Source organism: Arvicola amphibius, chromosome 9, assembly GCF_903992535.2.
Source record: "Arvicola amphibius chromosome 9, mArvAmp1.2, whole genome shotgun sequence".
NCBI classification, from domain to species: Eukaryota; Metazoa; Chordata; class Mammalia; order Rodentia; family Cricetidae; genus Arvicola; species Arvicola amphibius.
In genome coordinates, this window is record NC_052055.2 from 48,867,378 (window position 1) to 48,893,284 (window position 25,907).

The 25,907-nt window shown below is 37.8% G+C and overlaps 1 protein-coding gene across 1 annotated transcript in view; it reads right to left on the reverse strand.

The window, feature by feature from the left end:
- Positions 1 to 25,907, reverse strand: part of Cpne8 (copine 8) — a 191,898-nt gene that overhangs the window by 128,000 nt on the left and 37,991 nt on the right. Inside the window, exons 4-5 of the mRNA XM_038343526.1 lie at positions 14,650 to 14,753; positions 8,282 to 8,321 (exon numbers count right to left, since the gene is read on the reverse strand). Of these exons, the coding sequence (XP_038199454.1) occupies positions 8,282 to 8,321; positions 14,650 to 14,753 (144 nt within the window). The remainder of the gene's footprint in view (positions 1 to 8,281; positions 8,322 to 14,649; positions 14,754 to 25,907) is intronic.

The following is a 25,907-nucleotide window of genomic DNA, read 5'->3' on the forward strand; positions in this document are numbered from 1 at the left end:
TAGATGGTGAAAAGGACTTAAATACTCCCAGAGAATTATCAGATGAAGATGAGAGAAAATTGGCTTTGATTGAAGAGAAATTACAGAAGGCACATGTGGATGATCTTGTGGATTTGAATCTTAACTGCATTCTGGTCATATTACCCTCCAAAAATTTCCTTACAGGAATTTTAATGGAAAGGGAAGATATAATCTTAGAATAATGTGGCGGAGAGTGAGAGCTGACTGAGAAACCAAGGACAATGGCACTGGGTTTTGATCCTACTGCATGTACTGGCTCTGTGGGAGCCTAGTCTGTTTAGATGCACACCTTCCTAGACCTGGATTGAGGGGGGAGGACCTTGGACTTCCCACAGGGCAGGGAACCCTGACTGCTCTTTGGACTAGAGAGGGAGAAGGAGGGGATTGGGGAGAGGGGGAGGGAAATGGGAGGAGGAAATTTATAATAAAAATAAATAAATAAGGCCTTAAAAAAGAATAAAACTTTTGCCACATAAACTGAGCAAAAAAGTAAAAAAAAAAAAAAAAAAAAAAAACTTATGTAGAAAATGTCTCTGAGTTGATTCTTAAAAAAAATTCAAGACTTTGTCAATTGGCAAAAATAGACCCAGCAGAAATTGTAGTACCTATTAATAATGATAAAATTGAGAACCCTGGCAAAGAGCTTGTAGTAATTTTTAAGGATAGATTAACAACAACTATCCCAAAAGCAAGAGAATTCAAGTTATAAAGAGAGCTAATGAGATCCTTCCTCTCACTGTACTGGACACACCAAAAACTGGAAGTCCCTACATTCTATGCTAATGCAAATAAATCAGGAATGGCAGGTTACAAATCAGAAAATTTAAGTAAAGTAGATCAAAGCCCTTATGATTCTGTCCAAAAGTCAGAATTCTATGCTATTATCAGGATACTAAGGGATTTTAAAGAACCTCTCAAAATAGTTACTGATTGATAATATGCAGAAAGACATTTTGCCTATTGAAACTGATGAATTTATGCCAGATGATACAAAATTGACTTTATTATTTATTCAGTTACAAGATACAATCAGGAATAGGAATTATTTCATAAGAAATAACACAATCTGATTCCATATGGGTCTGCCAGGTTCTCTACCATAAGATAATATAGAAATCATCCAATTGCTGATTGGAAATGTGCTGAAGGCCTCAGAATTTCACAAAAAAACATCACGTCAACAGCAAAAGCTTAGAAAAAGACTTTTCCATCATATGGCAACAAGCCAAGGTAATTATAAGGAAGTAGTTTACTTTTTCTTTATACAACCAAACTCTACTATCTGCAGGAAGTAACCCAAAGGGTACTCAAAGGAATGAAATCTGGCAGATGGATGTGTTCCATTTTGTAGAATTTGGAAAACTAAAATATGTACACCATACCATTGATACCTATTCAGGTTTTCAATGGGCAAATGTTTTGATCTTGGAAAAGGCTGATTTGGTAATCACACATTTGCTAGAAGTTATGACCATCATGGCTACAGTTGTACAAATAAAGAAGACAATCCTCCAGCATATGACTCTAAGAAAACAAAGCAGTTTTTTGTTTGCTATATACAAACCATATTACAATTATATCACACAATCTTATAGGGTGGGCAGTTATACAAAGATCAAACTGAACTCTAATAGATATGTTACATAAACCAAAAGGGATGATAAATACCCCCAGAAATAGATTGCATAAGTTTTTATTATCTTTGAATTTTTTAATGCTAATAAGGAACAACATCTGTGGAGAGACATTGGATAGTATAAAAAACAATTGAATTAAATCAGTCAATATTCTTTAAAGATATACTGACCTCAGAATGGAAACTAGAACATGTATTACCTTGGGAAAAAGGGTTTTGCTTTTGTTTCCAAAGAAGAAGAAAAGCTATGGATACTATAAAAATTAAAATGATTTGATCTGAATAAGAGACACCTCTTAATTAGAAGAGATGATAGTTCATTAAACATCGTGATGTTTAATCTTAACTAACCTATAAAACTAACAAATGCTTTTCATTTTATCAGATATAGCTTGCCAAAAGAGAATCCCCCAAAATTAGGGTCAAGGAAGTGTTTTGCTTCTGCATTTTCAGGAGAATAAAGGCATCTAGTTAAGAAATCTGAAGACCATTGGACAAATAAGATATCTGAAGAAAAAGGACAAATCTTCCCAACTGTTTGTTTCTGCTGCTATCTACAGACATATAGTCCCCCCGCCCCGTAGGTCTAGTTTAACTAAAAATCAAAGCTGATTTTGAAGTTGGAGTGTAAATTTCTAGTCCTTGAAAATTATCATTACCAACTGTTTAGAATAATAAGGAAATGCAGGTTAGTAGTTAACCACCTATTGTAATCAAACTTGCAGCCACATTAGGTATGTTTTCAAGGTCAAACAAAGATAAACTTCAGATAGACAGGTCATCTTCAAATAGCTCAGAGATATACAGAATATGGCACCTAATATGTTTTAATAATATAGTTTTTTTTAAAGACAATGAAACATGTCTGATCCTGGAAGCATTAATCTACTTCAGAGAAGATAATGGACTCAAGGAAACTCCACATGAAATTCGCTTTCTTTTTGGCAAAAGTGAAGCAGTGGTCGAGAAAATGCCTTTGCCTCGGCTGCTGACAGTATGTTGCCCTACTTAGACAATCAGAACACAAAAGAGAGTGACTGGCAAACATTGTCAAGACAAGGTGGGACAGCTGTTCAGAATATCCTGCTTTATAGAAAAGTCTGTCAGATATGATAAACCTTTAGGCTGAAGATGGATGCCCCAATATTGCAGAGGAACTTTGGGTGACTGTCTAGAAATACCAGCCAACTTTCCAGCGAGTCTCTGAGAGAGTTGAAGACTAGATAGTTATAGTTTCCTTGTCTACCAGACACAGAAAACAAGTTATGAAGAAGTATATTACGTACAAGACATTGAACTCAAAGGATAGATAATGAAGTGTTTTCTCTGAATTTGTCAAACAAATAGACTAGACATTGTTGATGTATTTATTGCCTAGATATATTATAAATAGTTATTGTGCTTATTGTATTTAATTTTTCTTATATTAGTTATACCATTTTTATTTTGGGCAAAAAGGGGAAATATAGTGGTATATTGTTTGTGTTTTATTAAACAACACTTGTCTGAATATCAGTGCAAAGCAGCCACACTAGTTAGCCATAGAGACTGGGCAGTGATGGTGTTTGCCTTTAATTCCAGCACTAGAGAGGAATATAATATGGGAGTAGACAGGTCTCTCTCAGTCTCAATCTGAGGATTCATGGAGGTAGGATCACCCATTTTTGGTCTGAGGAAAAGGTAAGAGCCAATGGCTGCCTGCTTTGCTTTTCTGATCTTCAGGTTGAAGCCCAGTATCTGCCTTTGGGTTTTTATTATTTGTGCTACACACCAACTATGAGCTTATTCTTAACCCTTCTGTGAATTGCTGAGCTGACTGAATTAGATTATGCAAATGAAAATATGGAATGTAGTTCTACAAACAATATCAAGATGACTGGGCTCACAAGGGCCTTGGAGAATTTTATATTTTATTCTCACTACCTAACATCTGTGGAAGAAAATACTTTAGCAAAGTATTAATCCAGAGAACCATAATGAGAATCAATCACATGATAAAATGAGACCTGGATTTCATCACCCTTCACACAGAATCAGTTATTTCCCCTCTGGAAGCTTTCCAACTACCAGATAGGCTTATTAAAATTCTGTTGGAGTTTCTTATAATAATATTCCAAACCAAAGCTACAGGTCTACTTTCTATCTCTATTTTCCCTGATATTATTATGACTTTTTATTTGTTTGTTTGCTTGTTTGTTTGTTTTTTGGTTAGAATCTCACTGTGTGTCCCTGGCTAGTCTGGAACTTGCTATGTAGAACAACCTGGCCTTAAGGTCAGATATATCTACCCATTTCTACTTCCTGAGGGCTGGAATTAAAGGTATGTGCCACCATATTCTGCTATAACAGATATATAACCCAAGATCCTTAACTATCAGATGCCAGACAAAATCATCCTAAAAAGGAAGTTCTTCCAAAATATCAATGATTAAAATTTTAAAACAAAAGTCTTTAAAATCTGTTTCCAGCCGGGCGGTGGTGGCGCACGCCTTTAATCCCAGCACTCGGGAGGCAGAGGCAGGCGGATCTCTGTGAGTTCAAGACCAGCCTGGTCTACAAGAGCTAGTTCCAGGACAGGCTCCAAAGCCACAGAGAAACCCTGTCTCGAAAAAAAAAAAAAAAAACCCCCAAAAAAAATAAAATAAAATCTGTTTCCAAGAAATGATTTGTTACCAAATCTCTTTCGCAAAAACAAGTAAGTGAGTCCACTCCACATGGGGATTGTGCACTTAGCTGTGCTTTCTAAAGGACTCTGATTTGTATTTCGCTCTGCACAGCTGGCAGGTAGACAACTCTGCTATTAAGAGATCATCTCTCTGGAGATAGGCCTAGCTTACTGATTGGCTCCTCTTATCTTCGAAATGTGTCTTTATAAATTGCTTGGGGTTGGAGGCCTTATGTGCTTTTTACCTAAAATCTGTACTTCAAAGCTTTCAAATAAGAAAGAGTTTTTGTTATTATTAATTTCTAAGAAACCCAAGGCGATCATCTTAGCAATTCTTATAATAATTCAAACCCACTTATCTTTCTGCTTTGTACATGCCAATAAATGCTCGGGCATTTATTGACTCATTTGTGTTGTCTACTGAATATACAGTTTTTAAATTTTTAATTGGACTTATTCTGTATGTGTGTGCACATGCATGCACATGCATTTGCGCTTGTTTTTTGTGATGTGTAAACATGTGTATGTGCTTGGGTGTGCTGTGTGGAGGTCATGGGTGGAGATCCGAGGAAAATCTGTGGGAGTTGATTCTTTCCTTAAAGATGTGGGTACTAGGCAGCAAACTCAAAGTGTCAGGCTAACAGCAAGAACCTTTACTTACTGAACCATCTGCTGGCTCCAGAATATATTTTGAATATATTATATAGCAATGAAGATTATTTAGATAATATGAACTGTGTGGAATATAAGAGGCTATACAGTATTTAAGGCGAAAGGTAAAGAGAACCAGCAAGAAAGGCAATAAGACAGAAAGAATTCCTTTGGCATGACCAAGATTGAACATTTGCCAAATGTGTATTAGTTGGAAAGATTTCAACAGCACACTAAAACTGTAAGAGAACTGAGAAGGAATTAGGTTCCCAGAGAAAAGAGACATCACCAGAAAGATAACAAACTATAGGCATTTAATTTCAGATTTCAGGAGAATATCTACTGGAAAAAAATTTAACAAGGAATTGAATATTGGGTTTGTTTGTGAGTTCAAAATCAGACACTCCAAAATCTCATAAAGCATAGAAATGTGCGTGCTATCCTGAAGAAACTTTTACACAGTGAGCTGAGATAAAAATTAAAAAACAAGACACGAAAGACGTTGATATTAAGACCTGGGAAGCAGAAGAGAAACTGTAGGCTTTGATGAGTCTAGAGGGGAAGGTTCCCTTCCCATGCAGTTTAGGGGAAATAAGTATTTCCTTATAGATAAGGGTGAGTTCTGCACAGAAGAATAAGGATGCATACAGTGACAACTGGGAAGTGGTCACTATCTTGATCACATCAGAGTAGTTTTAGAGATAAACACTAGAATCAAATTAGTTGTAAAGAGAAAAGTAAAGAAAGAAATCAGAATGGAATCCAGGATGGCCAGTAAAGATGAATGATGAGTACACAGGGTAGAAGACGATCTATGTGGGTAAAGAAGTATCAAATTAAAATGAGAATTTTAGAAAATATCACTTTTAATGACATGTCTGTCTGTCTGTCTGTCTGTCTGTATGTATGTATCTGTGTGGAGGTATGCGTATGTGAGTACAGGTGCCACAGAGAACAAGGACCTTGATCCCCAAGGAGCTGGAGTTATAATGGGTTGTGAGCCACCCAATGTGAGTGCTGGGAACAGAAATCAGTTCCTTTGCAAGAGTAGTATACACTCTTAAGTGCCAAGTCATCTTTCCAATCCCACAAAGCATTTTGGGATGAGAGAACCCTGAAATCATTTTGTAAGGAAGTAGAAAAACTTTTTTTTTCTGCAAAATAAACATTTGAAAAATATATTCAATCACACATTTCAGAAGGCATATATTTTATATTATATCATAATGTCTATTATCTCTGCTTATTGAAGGAAGATATATTCAGTCATGTCTGAGCTACCATACCCCATATATATTCTTCTTTGAATGCAAGGCATCTACCATGATAAGGACTACATGTTAGCGCCTTCATACAAATCCTCCAAACATTCATCTCCATGGTCATGTCTCTAACTGCTCAGGTATTACATACATCTCTGAAGAGAAGTGTGTACTAAAACAAACCAACAATCAAGAAATGCAGAAATTATTTCCCAGGTAAATGGTAACTCATTCTATGCCCAATAAAAGGATGGGAGGCCTCATTCCCATGTGATATGATAATGAGTAAACACGGACATATGGTCATTGGGGAATGGAAGCTTAGAAAAGGTAATGAATCAAATGATCATGTGTCATCAGAGGGACAGGGAAGAAGAGAGAAAACAGTGCTTGTCCCCGCCCACTCTCCAGTTCCCAGCATCTGACCAGAAAGCCAAGCTTTGCCTCACATCTTTGGGATGATCCTGGTCCATGTGGATGAGTAGATTCTACTCCTTCTTTCTAACAAAACAACCATGCCTAGAAGCTATGGTTCTTCTCCTGGCTCTTCCAAGAATATTTAGAAAATTTACAATAGCAAGCTATGCAAACACATACATTCTTGATGCCCAGTCACAATGCTATGAACCCATCAAAGAAAGCAGCACATTCACAATGTCCGACCATGATGCTGTGAGCCCATCATAGACTGAAAACATTCACAATGCCCACGCACAATGCTATGAACCTATAATAGAGAACAGCACATTCTCAATACAAAGGCACAACACTATGAACTCATTATAAAGAGCAGCACATCCTTGATGCCCCAACACAATGCTACACACCCATCATAAAAAGCTCATAGCATGGCCACTACAGTGACCTTTACTGATGGGAAGGAAACAGCATATTACAGAACTTTTTTAACTTATAGAAAAGTCACCACTTAGATGGTTCTTTTCATATTTCTTAACATGATTTCACTCTGTTATTTATTACACAATTAAATTTTATACCTCCCTTTGTGAACTAAAGAAAGTGATGTTTTAACTACCCAAATCTGTCTTTTAGATTGTGATTGGCTCCTAACTTTCTCTCTCCATTGAATCACACACCTTCTCTCTATGCTACAATGGATATCATATGCCCAACTACTCTATTTATAGCATTCAACAAAGTATGCATCTAGCTTCCCTCCCACTATGGGCTGCTAATCCTACAGGGGTGGATTCAGATTTCACTTTGAGCCCCACTGACCTCTTTTCATAAGTTTGCTGGACCCTAACAGCCATTAGCATTTCACAGTTTGGTATCCACCCCCCCCCCTCCTGGTGTGTGGGTATAATGTCATCAATCACTCACTTCCTGGCTGCTCAGCCTGCTTCAGGCTCCTGCTGCCAGCTCTTGCCATTCCCTAAAGAACTGTAAGTCAAAACAAGCCCCTTTCTACTCTACCTCGCTGTTTGTCAAGACAGTTTCTCTGCCACAGCAGCAGAAACACAGCCAATGGACCTTGCTCCTTGGTTTGATCTAATTTTAGTCTTTCATGTCAATAATGAGCAGATAAATTAGTATTTGCCCAAGTACCTCATTCTCATCTTCTCAGTTACGGTCTGGAGAATGGAGACTGGGGAAACGGGCACATCTTGACCTGAGGATGAGAATGCCTTACACTCTTAAGAGACCAGCACGAAAGGAAATTCTGCTGAACAACTAGGGGAGCGGGGCATGGCTCTGCCTGGAACCCATGTACTCCCCAATGTCTCCGAAGTGGAGACAACAAGGACAACCTGGTTCACTGTTGCCGTGTGCCCAACCTGATATACAACAGACCCACTTCTTAAATAGACGAACTGGAAACACTGACCCATTGTATCTATTGAAGGTACTTTCTTTCAAAAAGTTCCTTCTAAATAGGATTTCAGCATTCCTTCAAAACATTACTTTTTATGAAAATCAAAGCACATCAGCAGTCTGGGCATATAATTTTTAATTATCAAATGAGCATAAATATAATAACAAATAACCATAAGACATATATAATAATAAAAAATATGAACTTACATGTTTGGATAAATTGGGACTCTTTGAATCAACATCATATCTGAAAAATTAAAGTGTAAAATTCAAATTATGTCTACAAAATACAGCTAAAAATAATGTTTCCTAGAATACACAAACATAAAAGGTAATTTGAACAAAACCAATGGGACATTAAAACTAACACCTTTTTAATTTCAAAATAACCCAATGATACAATTGAGACCTTTTGGGTCACTTGAATTCTATGTAACCAAAAGTCTATAAAGCGCATTGTTGAGAATTTACAAATTTATCTTTTCTTTGAATCAGTGGTATCTCAATGTCTCTCCAGCGACTACAAAATCTCTTTAAAATGGAGGTTTCTTCTCTGGATATCAAACGTAAGCAGGGCTAGTTAACAGGCTATGCATATTATACACATTATAATTCTTATCTGGCAGCTTAGATGCGACCGTTAAAGGGTGAAAACTCACTGAAGCAAAAGAATCTACTTTTCTCCATCACAGGACTTAGGGAAGCTGTGTTTTATGTAAATGGAAATGAATTTTGTAAACAGGAATTTACATGGGAATATGATAAGCATTGGTTTTAACCGGTCACTACTGGACATGGGTGATCTCCTAGAGATCCAGGATGACTCCATGAACTGGAGTTTATGCACATGACCAAAATAACCTCAGTGTTCCAGACTCTTTAATGAGATAATATTGCCCTGACACTAGTCCTTGTCTAAACCAAACCCTTTCACGCTCATGCACAACTTCTGACCAGAAATCAAGGCCACCTTTTAAGGTTCAAGTTTACTCTCAAGTTTACCCAGTAGAATCTTTGCGAAAAACAAAACATTTTCATTAATAATAGGAAAAAGGAAGAAAAGGAAGAGTCCATTGAGTGTACCAGTGTGCCTGTGGGCCCAGTGTACCCATTATTATCACTATACCTAACATATCCAGTGTACCCAGTGTAACTATTAATCCCAGAATACAATGAGAGTCATGAACTTTCAGAAATACAGGGCATACTGGACACACTGGGTATATTGGGCATAATGCTTATACTTGGCAGAATGAGCATACAATACAGCATTTCCCTTTTCCCTTTTCTCTTTCTTCCTATCACTGATTATGATGCTTTCTTCTGTGAAGAAAGATGGGTGAGAAAGATAAACTGACAATCTCTCACTTGAGTGAATCCTAAAAGTTGCATTTCTCACAAAGAGGAACAGATGTTGGCTACAGTTACTTCTATACTTATAGAATTGCAGCTATCATCTAAAGTGGAATCTTATTCTAAGTATCTCATGATGCACAGCTCAAGAGCTACTGATGGAGACAAACCAGAACACAGCCCAATGACCAGTCTAGTAACTAGTGACCAGTCTAGAATTCCTAAAGGGACAGACCATTCCCTCCTGGGAAGGATTAAAGGAGAGAAGGGGAGTTTCCTTTTACTCTCCAAGATCATGGGGTACAGTTGGCAAAGACAAATTTTGCCTAGCCAGAGATGGCATGCCCACCCGTAAGGCACCGGTAAAGGAGAACATCAAGAAAAGTGTGAGGCAGTGCTTTCTGTGAGCTGAGACTGCTGCATTCTGGGTGGCTCAATAGGAGAACAAGAGGGTTGTAGTGTTCCTAGGCCAGTGCTTGGGGAAACCCTAGATTTTTGGGGAGCGTTAAAGCCCACATCTCTAACTACCAACACCCTCTCCCTTCCTGGGCTTCTTTCTGCCTTGGGAATACTGGAACAAATGAGAGGGGAGAAAGTAAAGAATGCTTAAAAGTAAAGAGCCCTGACAAATAAATAAGATGGTTCTACTAAACAAAAGTGGTTGAAAGTCCATGAAATTAGAACTTTACACTGTCCTTACCCAGTGGAGAAGATCAGAATGGACACATTAGAACAATAAGAACAAATAAAATGATTGATTTTCCTCACAAAACTTTTAAAGTCTCTCAACACAAGGGGGTATTAATGTTATACATTTCGTGATTACTGTCGTCTAACTGATCAAGAAATATTTTACTGGTCCAGTCAAACTAGACTCACAAATCTGTTTTGGGATTTCAGGATTCATGGAAATGAAAGAACAGAAAGGATCCTATCCTGTCTCTCCTATACCCTGGCACATCCCACACAGTGACTGGGCACTTCCATGCCTTACTCAGAGTCACTGTGGTACAGGCAGCCTTTTGTACCAACAATAGAGTTTTCAGCTACACCAATAGTGTATTTGTGAGACAACTGTATTATTAGAATGCTGGAAATAATAAAAATTAACAGAAAAGTTTTACACGTATTGTAGAAACAAGGGGATTTTATGATGTAAAACTGATTAAGTACATATAAAAGGCCAATCACAATCAGAACAGCAAAAGGCACATAATCAGAATGGTAACAGTATGGACCAGTGGCATCAGAAATACAGGCTCTCTCTCTCTCTCTCTCTCTCTCTCTCTCTCTCTCTCTCTCTCTCTCTCCATCTGTCTGTCTGCCTGTTTGAATATCTGTCTGTCTGACTATCATCTGCCTATTTATCTATCTAGCTACCTATTATTTATCTTACTCTTTATCCATTTTTCCTTCCCTTTTCTTCTACATTTTTTCTATGAACTGAAAAATTGAATCATGTTCCATAACATCCGGTTGTTGAGACAATACACTTTCTTTTGTGGTGCTGGGCACTGAATCCAGGAACTCCAACACACCAAGCACGAGTTCCTCCATGGAGTCCTAGAGAACAGATGCTCAGAGCTGTGATTTAGTTGTTTTTATCTGATGTGGTGGTGAATCCTCATTCTGAACTTGCAGTCACCTAGGAGACACACCTTAGCATGTGCTTCTGAGAGTGTCTACTCAGGCTTAACCCAGGAGGTAAGAAGATCCTTCCTGAATGGGAGGGGCCTGATTCTACGGCATGGGGCCCTGAACTAAAGTCAAGAGTAAAAACTACAGATGAGAACTTCCTGTCTCTGCTTCTGGCTAGCATCAGAGATCAAACTGCTTGTGCTAACTTGCCATCCATATGAAGACAGACAGCATTCCTCTTAATTCTAAGCCAAAAAAAATCCCTTCTCCCTTAATTGCTTTCTAAGATATTTTGTCACAGCAATAAGAATACATCAGCAGAAATCAACTAAACCCAAAACAATTCAGAAAGCCATTTGCAGTTATTAGTTGGTTACTTAATACCAGTGTGCTATGGATGGATGATGGCTGGCCACTTCACACCAGTGTGCTATGGGGAGGATGATGACTGACCACTTCACACCAGTGTGCTATGGGGAGGATGATGATTGACCACTTCACACCAGTGTGCTATGGGGAAGATGATGGCTGGCCACTTCACACCCGTGTGCTATAGGGAAGACGATGGCTGGCCACTTCACACCCGTGTGCTATAGGGAAGACGATGGCTGGCCACTTCACACCAGTGTGTTATGGGGAAGATGATGGCTGGCCACTTCACACTGGTGTGCTATCAGGAGATGATGGCTGGCCACTTCACACCTGTTTGCTATGGATGGGTGATGACTGACCACCACACACCAGTGTGCTATGGGGAAGATGGTGGCTGGCCACTTCACACTGGTGTGCTATGGGGGCAGGGGGATGATCCTTGCAATCATTTGTTGGCCATCACACACTGTTGTGCTAAGAAAGGGCATCCTCAAACAGCTGCTGGTGTCAGTGCATTGAATGGAGTCTTCTCAGCTGTCTGGGTAATGTGAATTAGGGACCACATTTGATTTTTCCTAGGATACTTTATTTCAGTCCATTCATTATTTTCTAAATTTTCTAAAATTGGCATACTTTTTTATTTACAAGCAATCCACTTAGATGAGAATTTTTAAGTCAGTCATGTGGTTATACACATATTTATGTAACTGATGAAGTCTTCCCTATTTGATTTACTTGAGAAAAGTTGCAGTATAAAAAACAGCCTACTATCAAATTGAAAGTATTATAGGAGACATTTCAGTAAAATGAACCAACAGAATTAAATGCCATTAGAAAGGCACAGGAACTGAGAGAATGGGTGTGTTGCTTTCTTTGAGATCCGCAATTAACCCTTTCTGGCCTTCCTTATTTGAGTTATTCAAATATATAAAATTGTGATGTTACTTGAAGATAGTTTGCTTTCTTTTTTGAAAAAAACATAAAAAACAGAAAAAATTCTGACATTTTAATGAAGTGCTATGAATTAGTATTACAGAGCATCTTTGCGGTTCAAGGATTATTTGGTTTCTATAAGACCTGTAATGTCTGGGAAGTTGAAATAACAGTGTATGGGCAGCCTGCCTTAGTTCCTTCCTATTTCCTGTCATGCTGCCATAATTGCTTTCTGAAACAGTCACAGCAATGGGTACTGGGTAAGGACATGAACCCAAAATGCCAGTAAAGGGGATAAAGTGTGACAGTAGAGGAGAAAACGTGTAAGCTGTCACCTGCGAGCGTAATGGGTGCCTGTCAGCAGACAGCTACCTGAACCCCAGGGAAATGATTCAAACAGCCAGAGCTACAAAAAACAAGAGTTTAGAGAAAGAACAGAGACGGTACATCCCCAGGGTAGTTTTTAACAAATCAGAACACAGAATGGGTGGTCTTGTGTGCTTCCTTTCATACTGAAATTTGACTCTAATACTTTATGTTCAAAAATGCAAATCAGAGTAATAATAAATCTCCACTCCATTGCAATCAGGGATACTGCTCCAGGTTACCCATAGCAGAATAGTCAGTGGCAATGAACATTAATAAATGATAAAATACATTTTATTCTTACAAACAAAAAATCGTGTAACCCTAAAAAAATAAATGAAATATACAGCTATTCTGTGGCATAGAAAAAAGTATGTGAAAACTTAGACAGAAGAAAATATCTGAAAAATTTGCTCCCATTCCCACATACATATCAACGTCTAACTAAGCTCTGATGATTGACCAATTACAGCTTTTTTAATTGGAATAATAGAATTCTTATTTTTCAAATAGTTAGGTCACCTTACATTTATAATGAATGCTTACTGCTTTTAAGTGGAAGAGAGTAATATAGATGGATGCGGGAGGGAGAAAGAAAAGGGAAACAGCAAAGAATCAGGAAAGGGTGACTGGTTTTACAATAAAGTCAGAGTGGAAAAGTTAAGGGGGCACCATGAGAAGAGAAGAGGCATTTTAAAACCAGTTGTGGTAAGCTCTGGGCAAGTGGGGCAGTGAGCCATGCTCACAGGGTCTTCCCTGGGTGTTAACAACTGCAGCCTCCGTGGTCGAGGGAGAAGTCAGTGTTACTCCCCGCTTTCTTTCTCACCCCCCTCATTTGACTATTTGGAAAGAAGTTTTGTGGAAATGAAAACCCAATGTGAACATCATAAATTTTGTTTGCTAAATCTGATGAATATCTGATACCCTTTAAAGAAAGCATTACAGATTCTTTACATGTTTTTCATATATTCTGAAATATATTATATATGCATATATATGTTACATAGATTTCAGGGTAAAATAAGTACAATTGCTAACAGTAAAGAACTTATTTTATATTAGGAGGGAAAATAGAACTCTTCCAAATAAGGTGCTATTTTTCGTTATGAAAAAGTATTCTTAAGTTCCAATAGGTTTTCACGATTGTTTCAATAATTTAAACAAAGCATTAACCTCTTAAAATATTTTTGATATTCATAAGCATCCATCATTTTGATATGTAAAGCAAACACTATATTATATTACACATAGTGAGAAACTGGCTTCATGCTTTCTGTGGACAGGAAGTTGACCTTGGTAATAGTACTTTAATATGCTTGATTCAATATCAATATAGAAAAATATGTAAAATACACAAAAAATGCTAGTTCTGTCTCCTTGGGCCCAGCACCTACATGGTAGCTCACGACTGTCTGTGCTTCCAGTTTCAGGGTACCTGACACCCTCATCAGGCAAAACACCAATCCACAAAAATTATAAGAAAAAAAGTCATATATCTATGAAGCATCAAGGGCTCAAGGGAAGTCATCACGAGGCAGACACATACAGTGCTAGGCTTACAGGCCATGGGAAGAAGTGAGCCATCTGTCATTTGCCATTAAGCTGGACATGTTCTCTTAAAGTACTCTGAGCTTGAAGGAGCCCACTGGAGTACAGGTAGGTTTGAGAGAAAGCCCACCTGAACTCCCCAACATGACTAAGCTGTCCACTAACCTATTCAAATCATATTTCAAAAACAGTATTAAAAAGGAAAAGTGATATTTAGTACTGTGCTTCAGTCTCTGGCTGAACAGAGTAAAGCTGCCTTCCAATGGAACAGCCAGGTACTCAGGGCAATTGACTCAGTCTAGACTGTGCTACTCAGGTAGTCTCTAAAAATCACATTTAGAATGTCATGTCGTAGGAGAACTTACAAGTCAAAACGAAGATTCTCTCTTTCTTCAAAGAAATAGTCCAGAATAAATTTTCTTACAAAATCAGGATTCAAAGTATTATCAATCACTTCAGTTCTTCCAAACTATAGATAAGAAACAGAAAGGTCACAGAGGTTAAAACCAAAGTATAGTACTCAACGTCAATGTTCCTTTAAAAAAATGAGCAATAACTACCCAGTTGATTTGATCAACTAAGCCCCAGAGAGAAGTGCCTAAAGATCAAACCACCCGGGGGTGAAATCAGTATGAGTTTGAGTTCATTCCAAACTCCGCTACCCTGCATCAGACAATACATCACCCTTCCTTCTGTTAACAGGAAAACCATCTACAGAATCCATAGCTGGGCAATAGTGGTTCATGTCTTTAAACCCAGCACTTGGGAGGCAGAGGCAGGTGAATCTCTGTGAGTTCGAGTCCAGCCTTGTCTACAAAAGCTAGTTCCCTGGATAGCTGGGACTGTTACACAGAGAAACCCTGTCTCAAAACAATCAAAAACAAACAAAACAAAACAAAACAAAAACTACAAAAGGAATCCATGTATACATAAATTTACTTTTTAAAGGAAAAATTTTTCAGAAAGTCAGACAGATAAAATGTATTCTTAAATAGAGGAGCCAAATATTCATAGTTCTCATCCTTGACTTTTATAGGAAACAGCCCTCTCACACAGCAAGGCCTATTAGTCATGTTTCAGAAAGAAGTTTCTTGTAATCTATTCAACACTTAGAGCACAAACACTGCTTAATCCCATTCAGCTCTACCAGTCTTGTACACTTCTAAAAATTGGGTAATACTTCAGCTTAGAAAAATATTTTTCTTCATCTCGAGGGAGTGGAAATCAGGGAACAAAAGGCCTGTTTCCTTTAAGTCGTTAGACAGCGCTCCTGAAGACAGCGCAAATGCACCCATCCCAATCGCTTTTACCGTCTGCTAATAGCCTTCACCTCCGGCTGTCATTTGAATGAGGGGATTTTAACCTTAGCTGTGAATCTATTATGCAATCAAGCAGGCAGGCTGTCTTGCTAGAGAACTTATTTTTATTAATGTTCCAGGAAGTATTATCATTTTAATAGGAAAATGAAGAATCACGCTCATCCATTCAACGTGAACGCCAGGGGCTTTCTTAAACTTTGTGTTCGAATGATTATGTACGATACTTATGAGAAAGTATTTATTTGGGTTCTGGCCAACTAATCTCTCCCTCACAGAGAAACAATTTGCCCCTGGACAATATTTTATATCATGGCTCTTATCACATGGACAAACTGTAATCTGACCATTACTGTTCGTATATGAAGTGTGCCCCTCTGGAAGGCTCATGTGGCTAATGGTCGTTCTTCAGCTTGGGAGACAATTTTGAAAGCTTTTAGAAAATTCAGGAGGTGAATCTAGTGGACAACTAATGCCACAGGAGACAGGACCTCGGGGACACTTTATTCCATTCCCTTACTTTCTTCATGTGTCCCTTTGATCTGCTTGCTGGCTGCCCTGATGGGAAATACTTGCACTGCCTGTCTCTTGGCCACAATGAACAGTCAGCCAAAGAAACGAATTCCTCTCTAGTTTGCTCATGTAAGAAATTTTGATCACAGAGACTATGTCAAAGAATGGGGCTCTTGCTCCAGAAACTACAGGGAAACCCTGTCTCGAAAAACAAAAAACAAAAAACAAACAAACAAAAAAAAAAGAATGGGGCTCTTGCTGTGACCAAGCCTGATACAGGGATACTTAGGCCTTAAGAAGTAGTTTGTAGGGGGAACATGGAAGAGTTTGGATATGCACACTAGAGAAGGTTTTGAGTATTGTAAACAAAGCTTAGTGGTTGGTTCTGGTGGAAACTCAGAAGACCAGAATACGGATAGACATGTGGATAGTAAAAGTTCTTGGGAGAATTACACTGGAAATTGGACCTGAGGTCATTCCTGTTACATTCTAGAAAATGACTTATCTACATTTTATCCATGCCATAAATGAGAATTGCAAAATAATGGGCTAATTAATTGGGTGGTTAAAATGCCAAGACCCCATACGTTTGTGCCATAGGATGGTTTCTGATGGCTATTTGAAGCCAGATTGATAGTGAGAGTCAAGAGAGGAAAAAAGGAGAGCAAAACGACTTGGAAAAGCCCTCTTATCAGCAAAGGAGTTAGCTGGAAGCTGAGATTACGCAGAGTATGGTTGCTAAGAAGCGGAGCATCATTCAAAAGAAGCTATGTAACCAAGTATTGTAGAACACGCCTTAAATTCCAGCTTCCAGAGACAGAGAGACCTGCACCTCTGCGTGAGTCCCATGCCAGCCAGAACTACATAGTGAGACCCTGTTTCAAAACACCAGAACAAAATAACCCAAACAAAGCAGAAAGCCATTCACTTTGTGTAAGCCCAATAGACGTGATGCCTAGAGTGGATCTCAGGAAAAGGCCAGCAGCTGCTCACTGTAGGTTCCATGATACACACTTGTAAATTCATCGAAACATGTTTTCTTGAAAAGAGAGAGTCTCCAGGGTATGGGGTCCATACAAGGCCATCTATGGAGGTTCCTCCTGTGTTCAGAGAACCATACACTCAGAAGCAGCTATAGCTTTGGTCCAAAAGAATCTGGACTGGTGTGGGAAGTCCTTCTGTATATGTGTGTTGCTTTTATTAGTTAATGAATAAAGCTGCTTTGGGCCAATGTCTTAACAGAGCAAACTCAGATGGGAAATCCAAACAGAGATGTAGAGAGAGAGTAGGTGGAGTCAGGGAAAAGCCATGGAGCCGCTGCAGGAGACAGAGCTGGAGGAAACCTTACCAATAGGCCACAATCACGTGGCAATACACAGATTAATAGAAATGGGTTAATTTAAGACATAAGAACTAGCTAGCAATACGCTTAAGCTATTGGCCAAGTAGTGTTTTAAATAATATAGTTTCTGTGTAATTATTTTGGGTCTAGGCAGTCTGGAAGGAATGAGCAGCCTCCGGCTACACTGGGCCCTCACAGCTCCCCACTTATGGAGACAGAACAGTTTCCTAACCAAGTGGTTATGACACTCAAACAGAAGTCCATCATTATTCATGCTCCCCATTGCCCACCCCTCTTTTGAACTTCACCCCAAATCTCTACCGACAAGGAAAGTAGAAGGCAAGAGTGAGATTTCTGAGCGGAGGTTTCATTGAACTGGCAGCCCACAGCCCATCAACTCAGGAGCCACTAACATCCTTACAGGTCTCGTTCTTGTGGGCAGAAGTGGAGCTGAGTATACTCTGTTCACGCTACTGAAGATTAACATGCAGATCTTAAAATTCTGGTTTTAGCTAATCATCTATAAATCTGTGCCAATACATATTCTGACACAGGGCCCTGAAAAAATGAGTTCCTTCTGTTTGTGTGTTGCTTTCATTGGTTAATAAATAAAGAAACTGCCTTAGCCTAGTTGATAGGGCAGTACTTAGGTAGGCAGAGAAAACAGAACTGAATGCTGGGAGTAGGAAGGGCAGAGTCAGAGAAGCCATGGATTCTCCGCCCAAGATAGACACTGGTTAGAATCTCCAGTAAGCCACTGCCACGTGACAATACACAGATTGATGGAGATGGGTTAAACTAATATGTAAGAGTTAGCCAATAAGAAGTTAGAGCTAATGGCCAAGCAGTGTTTTAATAATACAGTTTCAGTGTAGTTATTTCGGGTGTAAGCTAGCCAGGTAGCCAGGACAAACAAGGGGCCCTCTCCATACAACAGATATCAGCTATAGCCTTTATGTTTCTAAACTCAGTGCTGGTTTTGGGCCTTTACCTCACTAGGCCTATCTGCAGAAGCTGATCACTTCATCCTTCCTGAAGCTTGCTTTTCTAGATTTTTGCCTCCATACTTGAGTGCATATTTTTTTTGTACTTATACCTTCAGGCATCCAGTTTCTCCTTTGCAAAGCATCCTTCTAGGTTCTCACCTCCCCTTAGGAACTCTTCTATTAGATGATGCCATTTTTCCTTGTTGTATTCAAATGTGCCCTCTCTAAAATTCAAGTGTTGTTATGTGATGCTATAGGTTCGTGAAGTCTCCTCTCCTGAAATGGGGATTAAGGCCTGCCATATGCCCACTTCCATCTCCTACCGTGTGAAAATACACCAGGAGGGCCCTTATTAAAAGATACTTTGGTCTTGGATTTCCCAGCCTCTAGAAGATTCAGTACTTTATAAATGATGCTATCTCTGGTACTATATTATACATTACAAAACAGACTGACTATACATTGGCTTTACAACCAGCCTATTTAATGGTGACTTCTAAATCTAAGTGATCAGTCCAGAGTCACCTTAGTGCAGACCGCTGTTCTCTTGAGTCACACATCTGACAGACTTACAGGTCCTTCAGAATTTCCATCCAATAATAAATATCGCCCATGCCCACTCTAATCTTGGCTCTTTGACCTATGTCCTGCCAAGAAGCAATTTTACACTCCACTATGGTCCAACCATAAAGAAGCGCTCTATAACAGCGACTTCCTTTGAAACCCATCAGTTCCTTTTTTATCACTACTTGCTAAATTATCAATTTTAATCTCAAAGCATATGCCCATGGGTGCAGGGAACCATGGGGTTGCCCTGGCATAGCTGCCTTGTGTCATAGGTTTTTCAGGTCTATGACTCCTGGGTCACAATGTGCCTTCCAGCGATTAAGAGACTGATGCACCCACCTCAGGCCATGAGGTATTAAGGATGTTTTGTGTTTCTCTCTACGATCCCTTAGTAGTTAAGGAACTATGGAAACTTGACAGGCCAGTTGGTTTTAGAGATTAGTCTTGTGTACCTTGCATGAATTTCAAACTTCACTGTATCCCGGAAACTACAGTTGTATTGATCCTTGCAATGGCCATTATATTCGTTTAAAGGTATAAAAATTCTGATTGCTCGCAATAAAATTGGCACAGTTTCGGTTGTGTTGTGGCCATGCCAATTGGCCTGATTTAATTTCTTGCTGCCACATCAGATGACTTTGGCCTGGTAAGCATGGATGCTTACACACACACACACACACACACACACACAATGTTCTACTTGCCTACATATTTCCGATTATCAATTTAAATTCAGTTTTGTCTTATCATAGACTGTCTCAAGGATTTTGAATTCCTATCTCTATCTCTACTTCTGTATTCACTGCAAATTATCCCCTATCCAACAACGAGAGCTGTCCTTAAATAATATATAGATATTTTGCCATTTCAGCAAAAAGACCTGATGTTTTCACAGAGAACATTGGATAAACTTTTTGCTCTATAGGACTTAACACCTCTCAGTGATAATGGCTATATTCTTAGATTTCTTTTATTTAATTTTTTGTCTTTCTGGCCCTGGTCACCTCACTCTATGATTTTTTTTTCAGTTCTGTTTATTTTCCTGAAATTTTCATTTTTCTTTGATCTCAATCAAATTCGAATATGTATATTGACCTCCCCTTCACTATCCACTCATCGACTCTTTGATATCTGGGCTGGTTTCATTTCCTGGCATTAATGAGCACTGTTGGGCAAGTATCTGTATATGAGGACACAGAAACCTAAGTATGTTACCAGGAGTGCTAGAGATGGTTCAGCAGACATATTTTTCCATTCTTGAGAATGTTGATTTTCAAAAATGCCACATTGGTTTATACTCCTGAAAAAGGAAAATAAGGGTCCATTTCCCCAAATTCTTGCCAGAATTATAATTTGGTTTCTGATAATAGCTATTCTGACTGGTAGGAGACAGTTTAAGGTCGTTTACATTTGAATTTCCCCATGTAATAGAGGCTATTGAAAGCACTGAAGACATTCACTAGTCATTTGTAATTTTTCTTTCAGTAGCTCACTGTTTAGTGTCATGGAGCATTTACCGACTAGATTGGTTTTTTGAGGCTCAGTATTTTTAGCTCTTTGTCTATTCTACATGTTAACCCCCAATCAGATGGACATTTGGCAAGGATCTTTCTTCCATAATGAAGGCTGTCTCTTCGCTAGAAAACAATTTCCTTTAATGTTTAGAGGCTTTATATTTTCATGAAGTTTCGTTTGTTTAATTGTCTTTCTCAGAAAGTCTTTTTTCTTTTTTTATACTTTATTTTTATTAATTAATTTTTACTGTTTTATTGCACAATATACTTTTCTCCACTCTCCTCCCTACCTCCCCTCAGCCCTTCTACCTTCTCCCATCGCCCCACACTCCCAATTTACTCCAGAGATCTTGTCTTTTTCCTGTTTAGATCCATGTATGTCTCTCTTAGGGTTCGTTTTGTTGTCTAGATTCCCTGGGGTTATGGACTGTAGGCTGGTTTTTCTTTGCTTTGTGTCTAAGAGAAATTTACAAGTAAGCCCATATTTTATTTGTCTTTCTGGGTCTGGTTTACCTCATGCAATATGGTTTTTTCTAGATCCATCCATTTGCCTGCAAATTTCAAGATGTCATTATTATTTTTGCTGCTGAGCAATACTACATTGTGTAAATTTACCACATATTCTTTCTTCATTCTTTGGTTGAGGGGCATCTAGGTTGTTTCCAGGTTTTGGCTATGACAAATAATGCTGCTATGAACATAGTTGAGCATATGTCCTTGTGGCATGAATCGTTACTCAAAAGTATTTCTGGGTCTTGAGGTAGATTTTTACTAATTTTCTAAGAAATTGCCATACAAATTTCCAAAGAAATTGTGCAGGTTTGTACTCCCACCAGCAATAGAGGAGCATTCCCCTTACTCCACATCCTCTCCAGCATAAGCTGTCATCAGTGTTCTTTATCTTGGCCATTCTGACAGGTGTAAGATGGAATCTCAGAGTTGTTTTAATTTGCATTTCTCTGGTGGCTAAAGATGTTGAGCATTTCCTTAGGTGTTTTTCAGCCATTTGAGATTTGTCTGTTGATAGTTCTGTTTAGGGCTGTACCCCATTTTCTATTGGATTATTTGTTCTTTTGATGTCAAGTTTCTTGAGTTCTTTATATATTTTGGAGATCGGTCCTTTGTCTATTGTGGGGTTGGTAAAGATCTTTTCCCATTCTGTAGGCTGGCATTTTGTCTTATTGCCTGTGAACTATGCTTTACAGAAGCTTCTCAGTTTTAGGAGGTTCCATTTATCAATTGTTTCTCTCAATATCTGTGCTACTGGGGTTATATTTAGGAAGGGGTCTCCTGTATCAATGCATTCAAGTGTACTTCCCACTTTCTTTTCTATGAGGCTCAGTATGTGTAAGCAGAGGCTGCTTGTTCATTTCCTGGATACCCAGACCCAAAATAATCACACAGAAACCATAATAATCGCAATACTGCTCAGCTTCTTATTAGCTAACTCTTACATCTTGAATCAACCAGTTTACCAGTAAGGTTCTGGAGCATTTGTCTCCTTTAGCAGCTACATGACATATCTCTGACTTTGCCTACTCTCTCACTATATCTCTTCCAGCCTGATTATATTCTGTCCTGTCATAAGCTCAAGCAGCTTCTTTATTCATTAACCAATACAAGCAGTATATATACAGAAAGACTTCTCACACAATTTCTCCTTTTCTGTCCAAATAAAAAGAAAGGTTTTAATCTAACATAATAAAATTATATGTACAAAACAGTCATCAAGGAAACTTAAAGTTACAATATTTATATCTATTTTATCTTCTATCATAACTAAGGAAAACTACAATTATAACTATCTCTTCTTCAATTTCATCAAAGACTCCAGAAGGATATAATATTACCTATGTTAACAGACAGTGCATTGTAAGTATCTTCCAAAACTCTAGATTTAACAAAGACATCTTGGTGCCTGGACAGTCTTTGATGAATTTGTACTTGAGTATTGTGCATGGTGATAGATATTAATCTATTTGCATGTTAATATCCAGTTATGCCAGTATCACTTGTTGAATGCTTTCTCTTTTCCATTTTATATTTTTAGCTTCTTTGTCAAAAATCAGGTATTCATAGGTATGTGGATTGATATCCAGGTCTAGGATACAGACAGGTCCTCCTGTCTGTTTTGACTCCAATACCATGCTGTTTTCATGCTAGCTCTATAGTAGAGTTTGAAGTCAGGGATGGTGATGCCTCCAGAAGTTGTTTTATTGTACAGAATTGCTTTAGCTATCCTGGGTTTTTTGTTTTACTCTATGAAGTTGAGTATTGTTCTTTTGAGATCTGTGAAGAATTGTGTAGGGATTTTGATGGGCACTGAGTCTGTAGATTGCTTTTGGTTAAGATTGCCATTTTTACTATGTTAATTCTACCTACCCCATTAATCCTACCAAATCAAGGAGATCTTCCCATCTTCTCATGTCTCCTTTAATTTCATTGTAGAGTTATTTAACTTCCTTGGTTGTGCTTACTCATCTATATATGAATATGTACATGCATACATACACACAAATTTTAGGACACTGTAAATGGCATTGTTCTCTAATTTCTTTTTTCATGTTTTAGTCATGGGTACAAAAGAAGGGTATTGATTTTTGCACATTAATTGTGCATCTTACTACTTTGCATACTGTTCATTAGCTCTAGTCTTATGGTAAAGTCCCTATGGTCTTTTATGTATAGAATCGTATCCTATGCAAATAGGGATGCTTTGACAGCTTTCCCTTAATGGCATCATTTTAATTTTATTTTCATGTCATATTTTTCTACCTAAGACTTCCAGTACTATATTGAATAGGTATAAGTACCTTAGATTTGCTCATGATATTATTGGGAATGTTTTAAATTTTTCACTATTTAGTATCATGTTAGTTGTGGATTTATCACCTTTTCTGACTCTCACAACTCCAACGCTTTTATCATCAAGAGATGGTAGATTGTACCAAAAGTCGTTATTTCATCTATTGAGATGACCTTTTGGTTTCTACCTGAGTCCACTTATGCAATAAGTTACATTTATTGATCTACCTATGACAAATGGGAAAATCAGCTTTCTTCAGTGCAGTGACACAGGGTACATACAAGAAAGGCCCCATGCCTAGGAGTCAGTAGTTGGCCATCACAAAAGAGAATTCATGGGAGTTTTTGTGCTTTCTGCTTTGCTCTGGCAGTTTTTGTCTTATAATTTTTGTTTATTTGGGCTTTGTTATACATGTTTTTTCTTTTCTTTTTTTTTGCTTACAGGGAGAGAAAATGAGATTGAGTGGATAGGGAGATGAGGGAGTAAAGGAAAAAATTTATTCTGAATATCAGCTATTCTGTATCATTGAAGGATATATACACCTGTTCATAATAATCTATGGAACCCTAAAAATGCTTACAAGTGGCATTATATGAACTCAACATATTATATTTGAAAATATATATGTATATACAATGCATATATGCATGTAATTATAGCTTATGTAAAAGAGACAATGAGTTTGAAGAAGATTGGGAAGGGATATATGGGAGGGTTTAAAGGGAGGAAAGGGAACAGTTGAATGTTGTAATTAAAATACAATTTTAAAAATAGAATGCATATGCCTGCTTAAGATAATCTGAAGAAGAATAAATATATACAAGTATATCTTGTTTAGCCTATTCCTATAATAATACAGTATTAAATTTTCATTATCTAATCATTGGGAAACTGTCCTTTTATTTATCAACTACAAATTCTTTCGGTTATTTAAACAAAATAAAAATTTATTATTGGAATAAACATCATTCATCTAAAACTGTAAGCAAAAAGTCAAGTTTCAAAATAATGTTTTGAAAGTTTTCCTTTAATGATTATGTTTATCAAATAAAGGCCTACTTTTTCTAGAAATGGTGGAAAGAACATACTCTTTCTTGACTTCTAAATCAACTAATCATTAAAGTGATTCGGAAGAGAAGCACTGGAATAATATTCCGTAGCTCCTTTTCTGGACACCAGTTAGATCTGCTCTGTTCTGATAGAAATGTTACCAAGGTGCAATCCAGGTCAGATGAGTAACTGTAGAATGTTGAGAATTGACCAAAACTAGTACACATTCTGTGATAAAAATCTTTTATTCTTAGTGAGCTGCAGAGAATAAGAGAAATAACAAACTCTGTAGGGCAGATAGACAGACAGCTAGAACAGACTAGTCAGACACATTTAATCAGAAAACACCATTTAAAACTGCAAACCTTCAGGCAGTGTAGAAGGATAGATGTTGATTTCCATAAACACACACATGCATATGCACACATGCACGCACACACACACACACACACATACACACAAGCACATATGCAAGCACACACACACACATAGACATTTGTGCTCTCTCTTTCTCTTTCCCTCTCTCTCTCTCTCTCTCTCTCTCTCTCTCTCTCTCTCTCTCTCTCTCTCTCTCTCTCTCTGCGTACACCCTTACACTTTTGCTCTAGAAAGTCAAACTCTGGCCTCATCAGAGAATGCATGGTCCTCTTCCTCTGAAGGAAAGAGATAAAATGGGGTCCTGTTGATCATTACCCAATGCATTTTCTACAAATCAATACTCTGAAGTTAATTTACTTCTGAAATGACAAATGGAAGATCTGAGCCTTTATTCAGAACTTACATTATCATTGATCAGTGAGGTGTGGCTACAGAGATGCATGTGAAAAGCCATGTGACTTCCTTGTAATAACATTGCTAAAATTAATATTTTACCTATGGGACAGTCTTTGGATTTTTAAGGACCTTCTATTTTTAGGAAGTAAAGCATTAGCCATCAAAAAACTTCAACCTTCATCATATCACTTTAACTTTCATACAGAAAATACAGAGAAGACTAAACCCCATCAATTTCCAGGTTCTATTATTTTAAAAGTTTGCCTAGAATACTGTATTTCAGGTAATCATATTCTAAATAATGATAATATTTCCTAGGGTTGCTTCTCAGCAATCATTCCTAGCTATCAATACTATGATTAGTGTTATAATTTAGCACCTAGAGGAAAACAATTTACTGAATTCACATGGGGGTTCTTACTGGAGAATACAAGCTGTATTTATTATTTATCAGTTAAATCTTAATTTATATGTGATACATGTTTTTCAATGAATTGTGAACCCTGAGGTTACATGACTGGAATCTCCAACCAACAGAATAACCAGTCAAATAAACCTAACTTTTTCAATAAAATGCAGTGTTTGGGGAAATAAAATGTACAGAAATGAGCTCATAATTTAAAACATATTGTTGTAAAAAGCTTATTATCTAAATTAAATTGATGATGAATTTGAAAAACATGTAATATGGAGAGGCAAAGCAAAATGATGGCTAAGACCCTGCAGTATTAATCCCCTACAAATGCCCAAGTTGG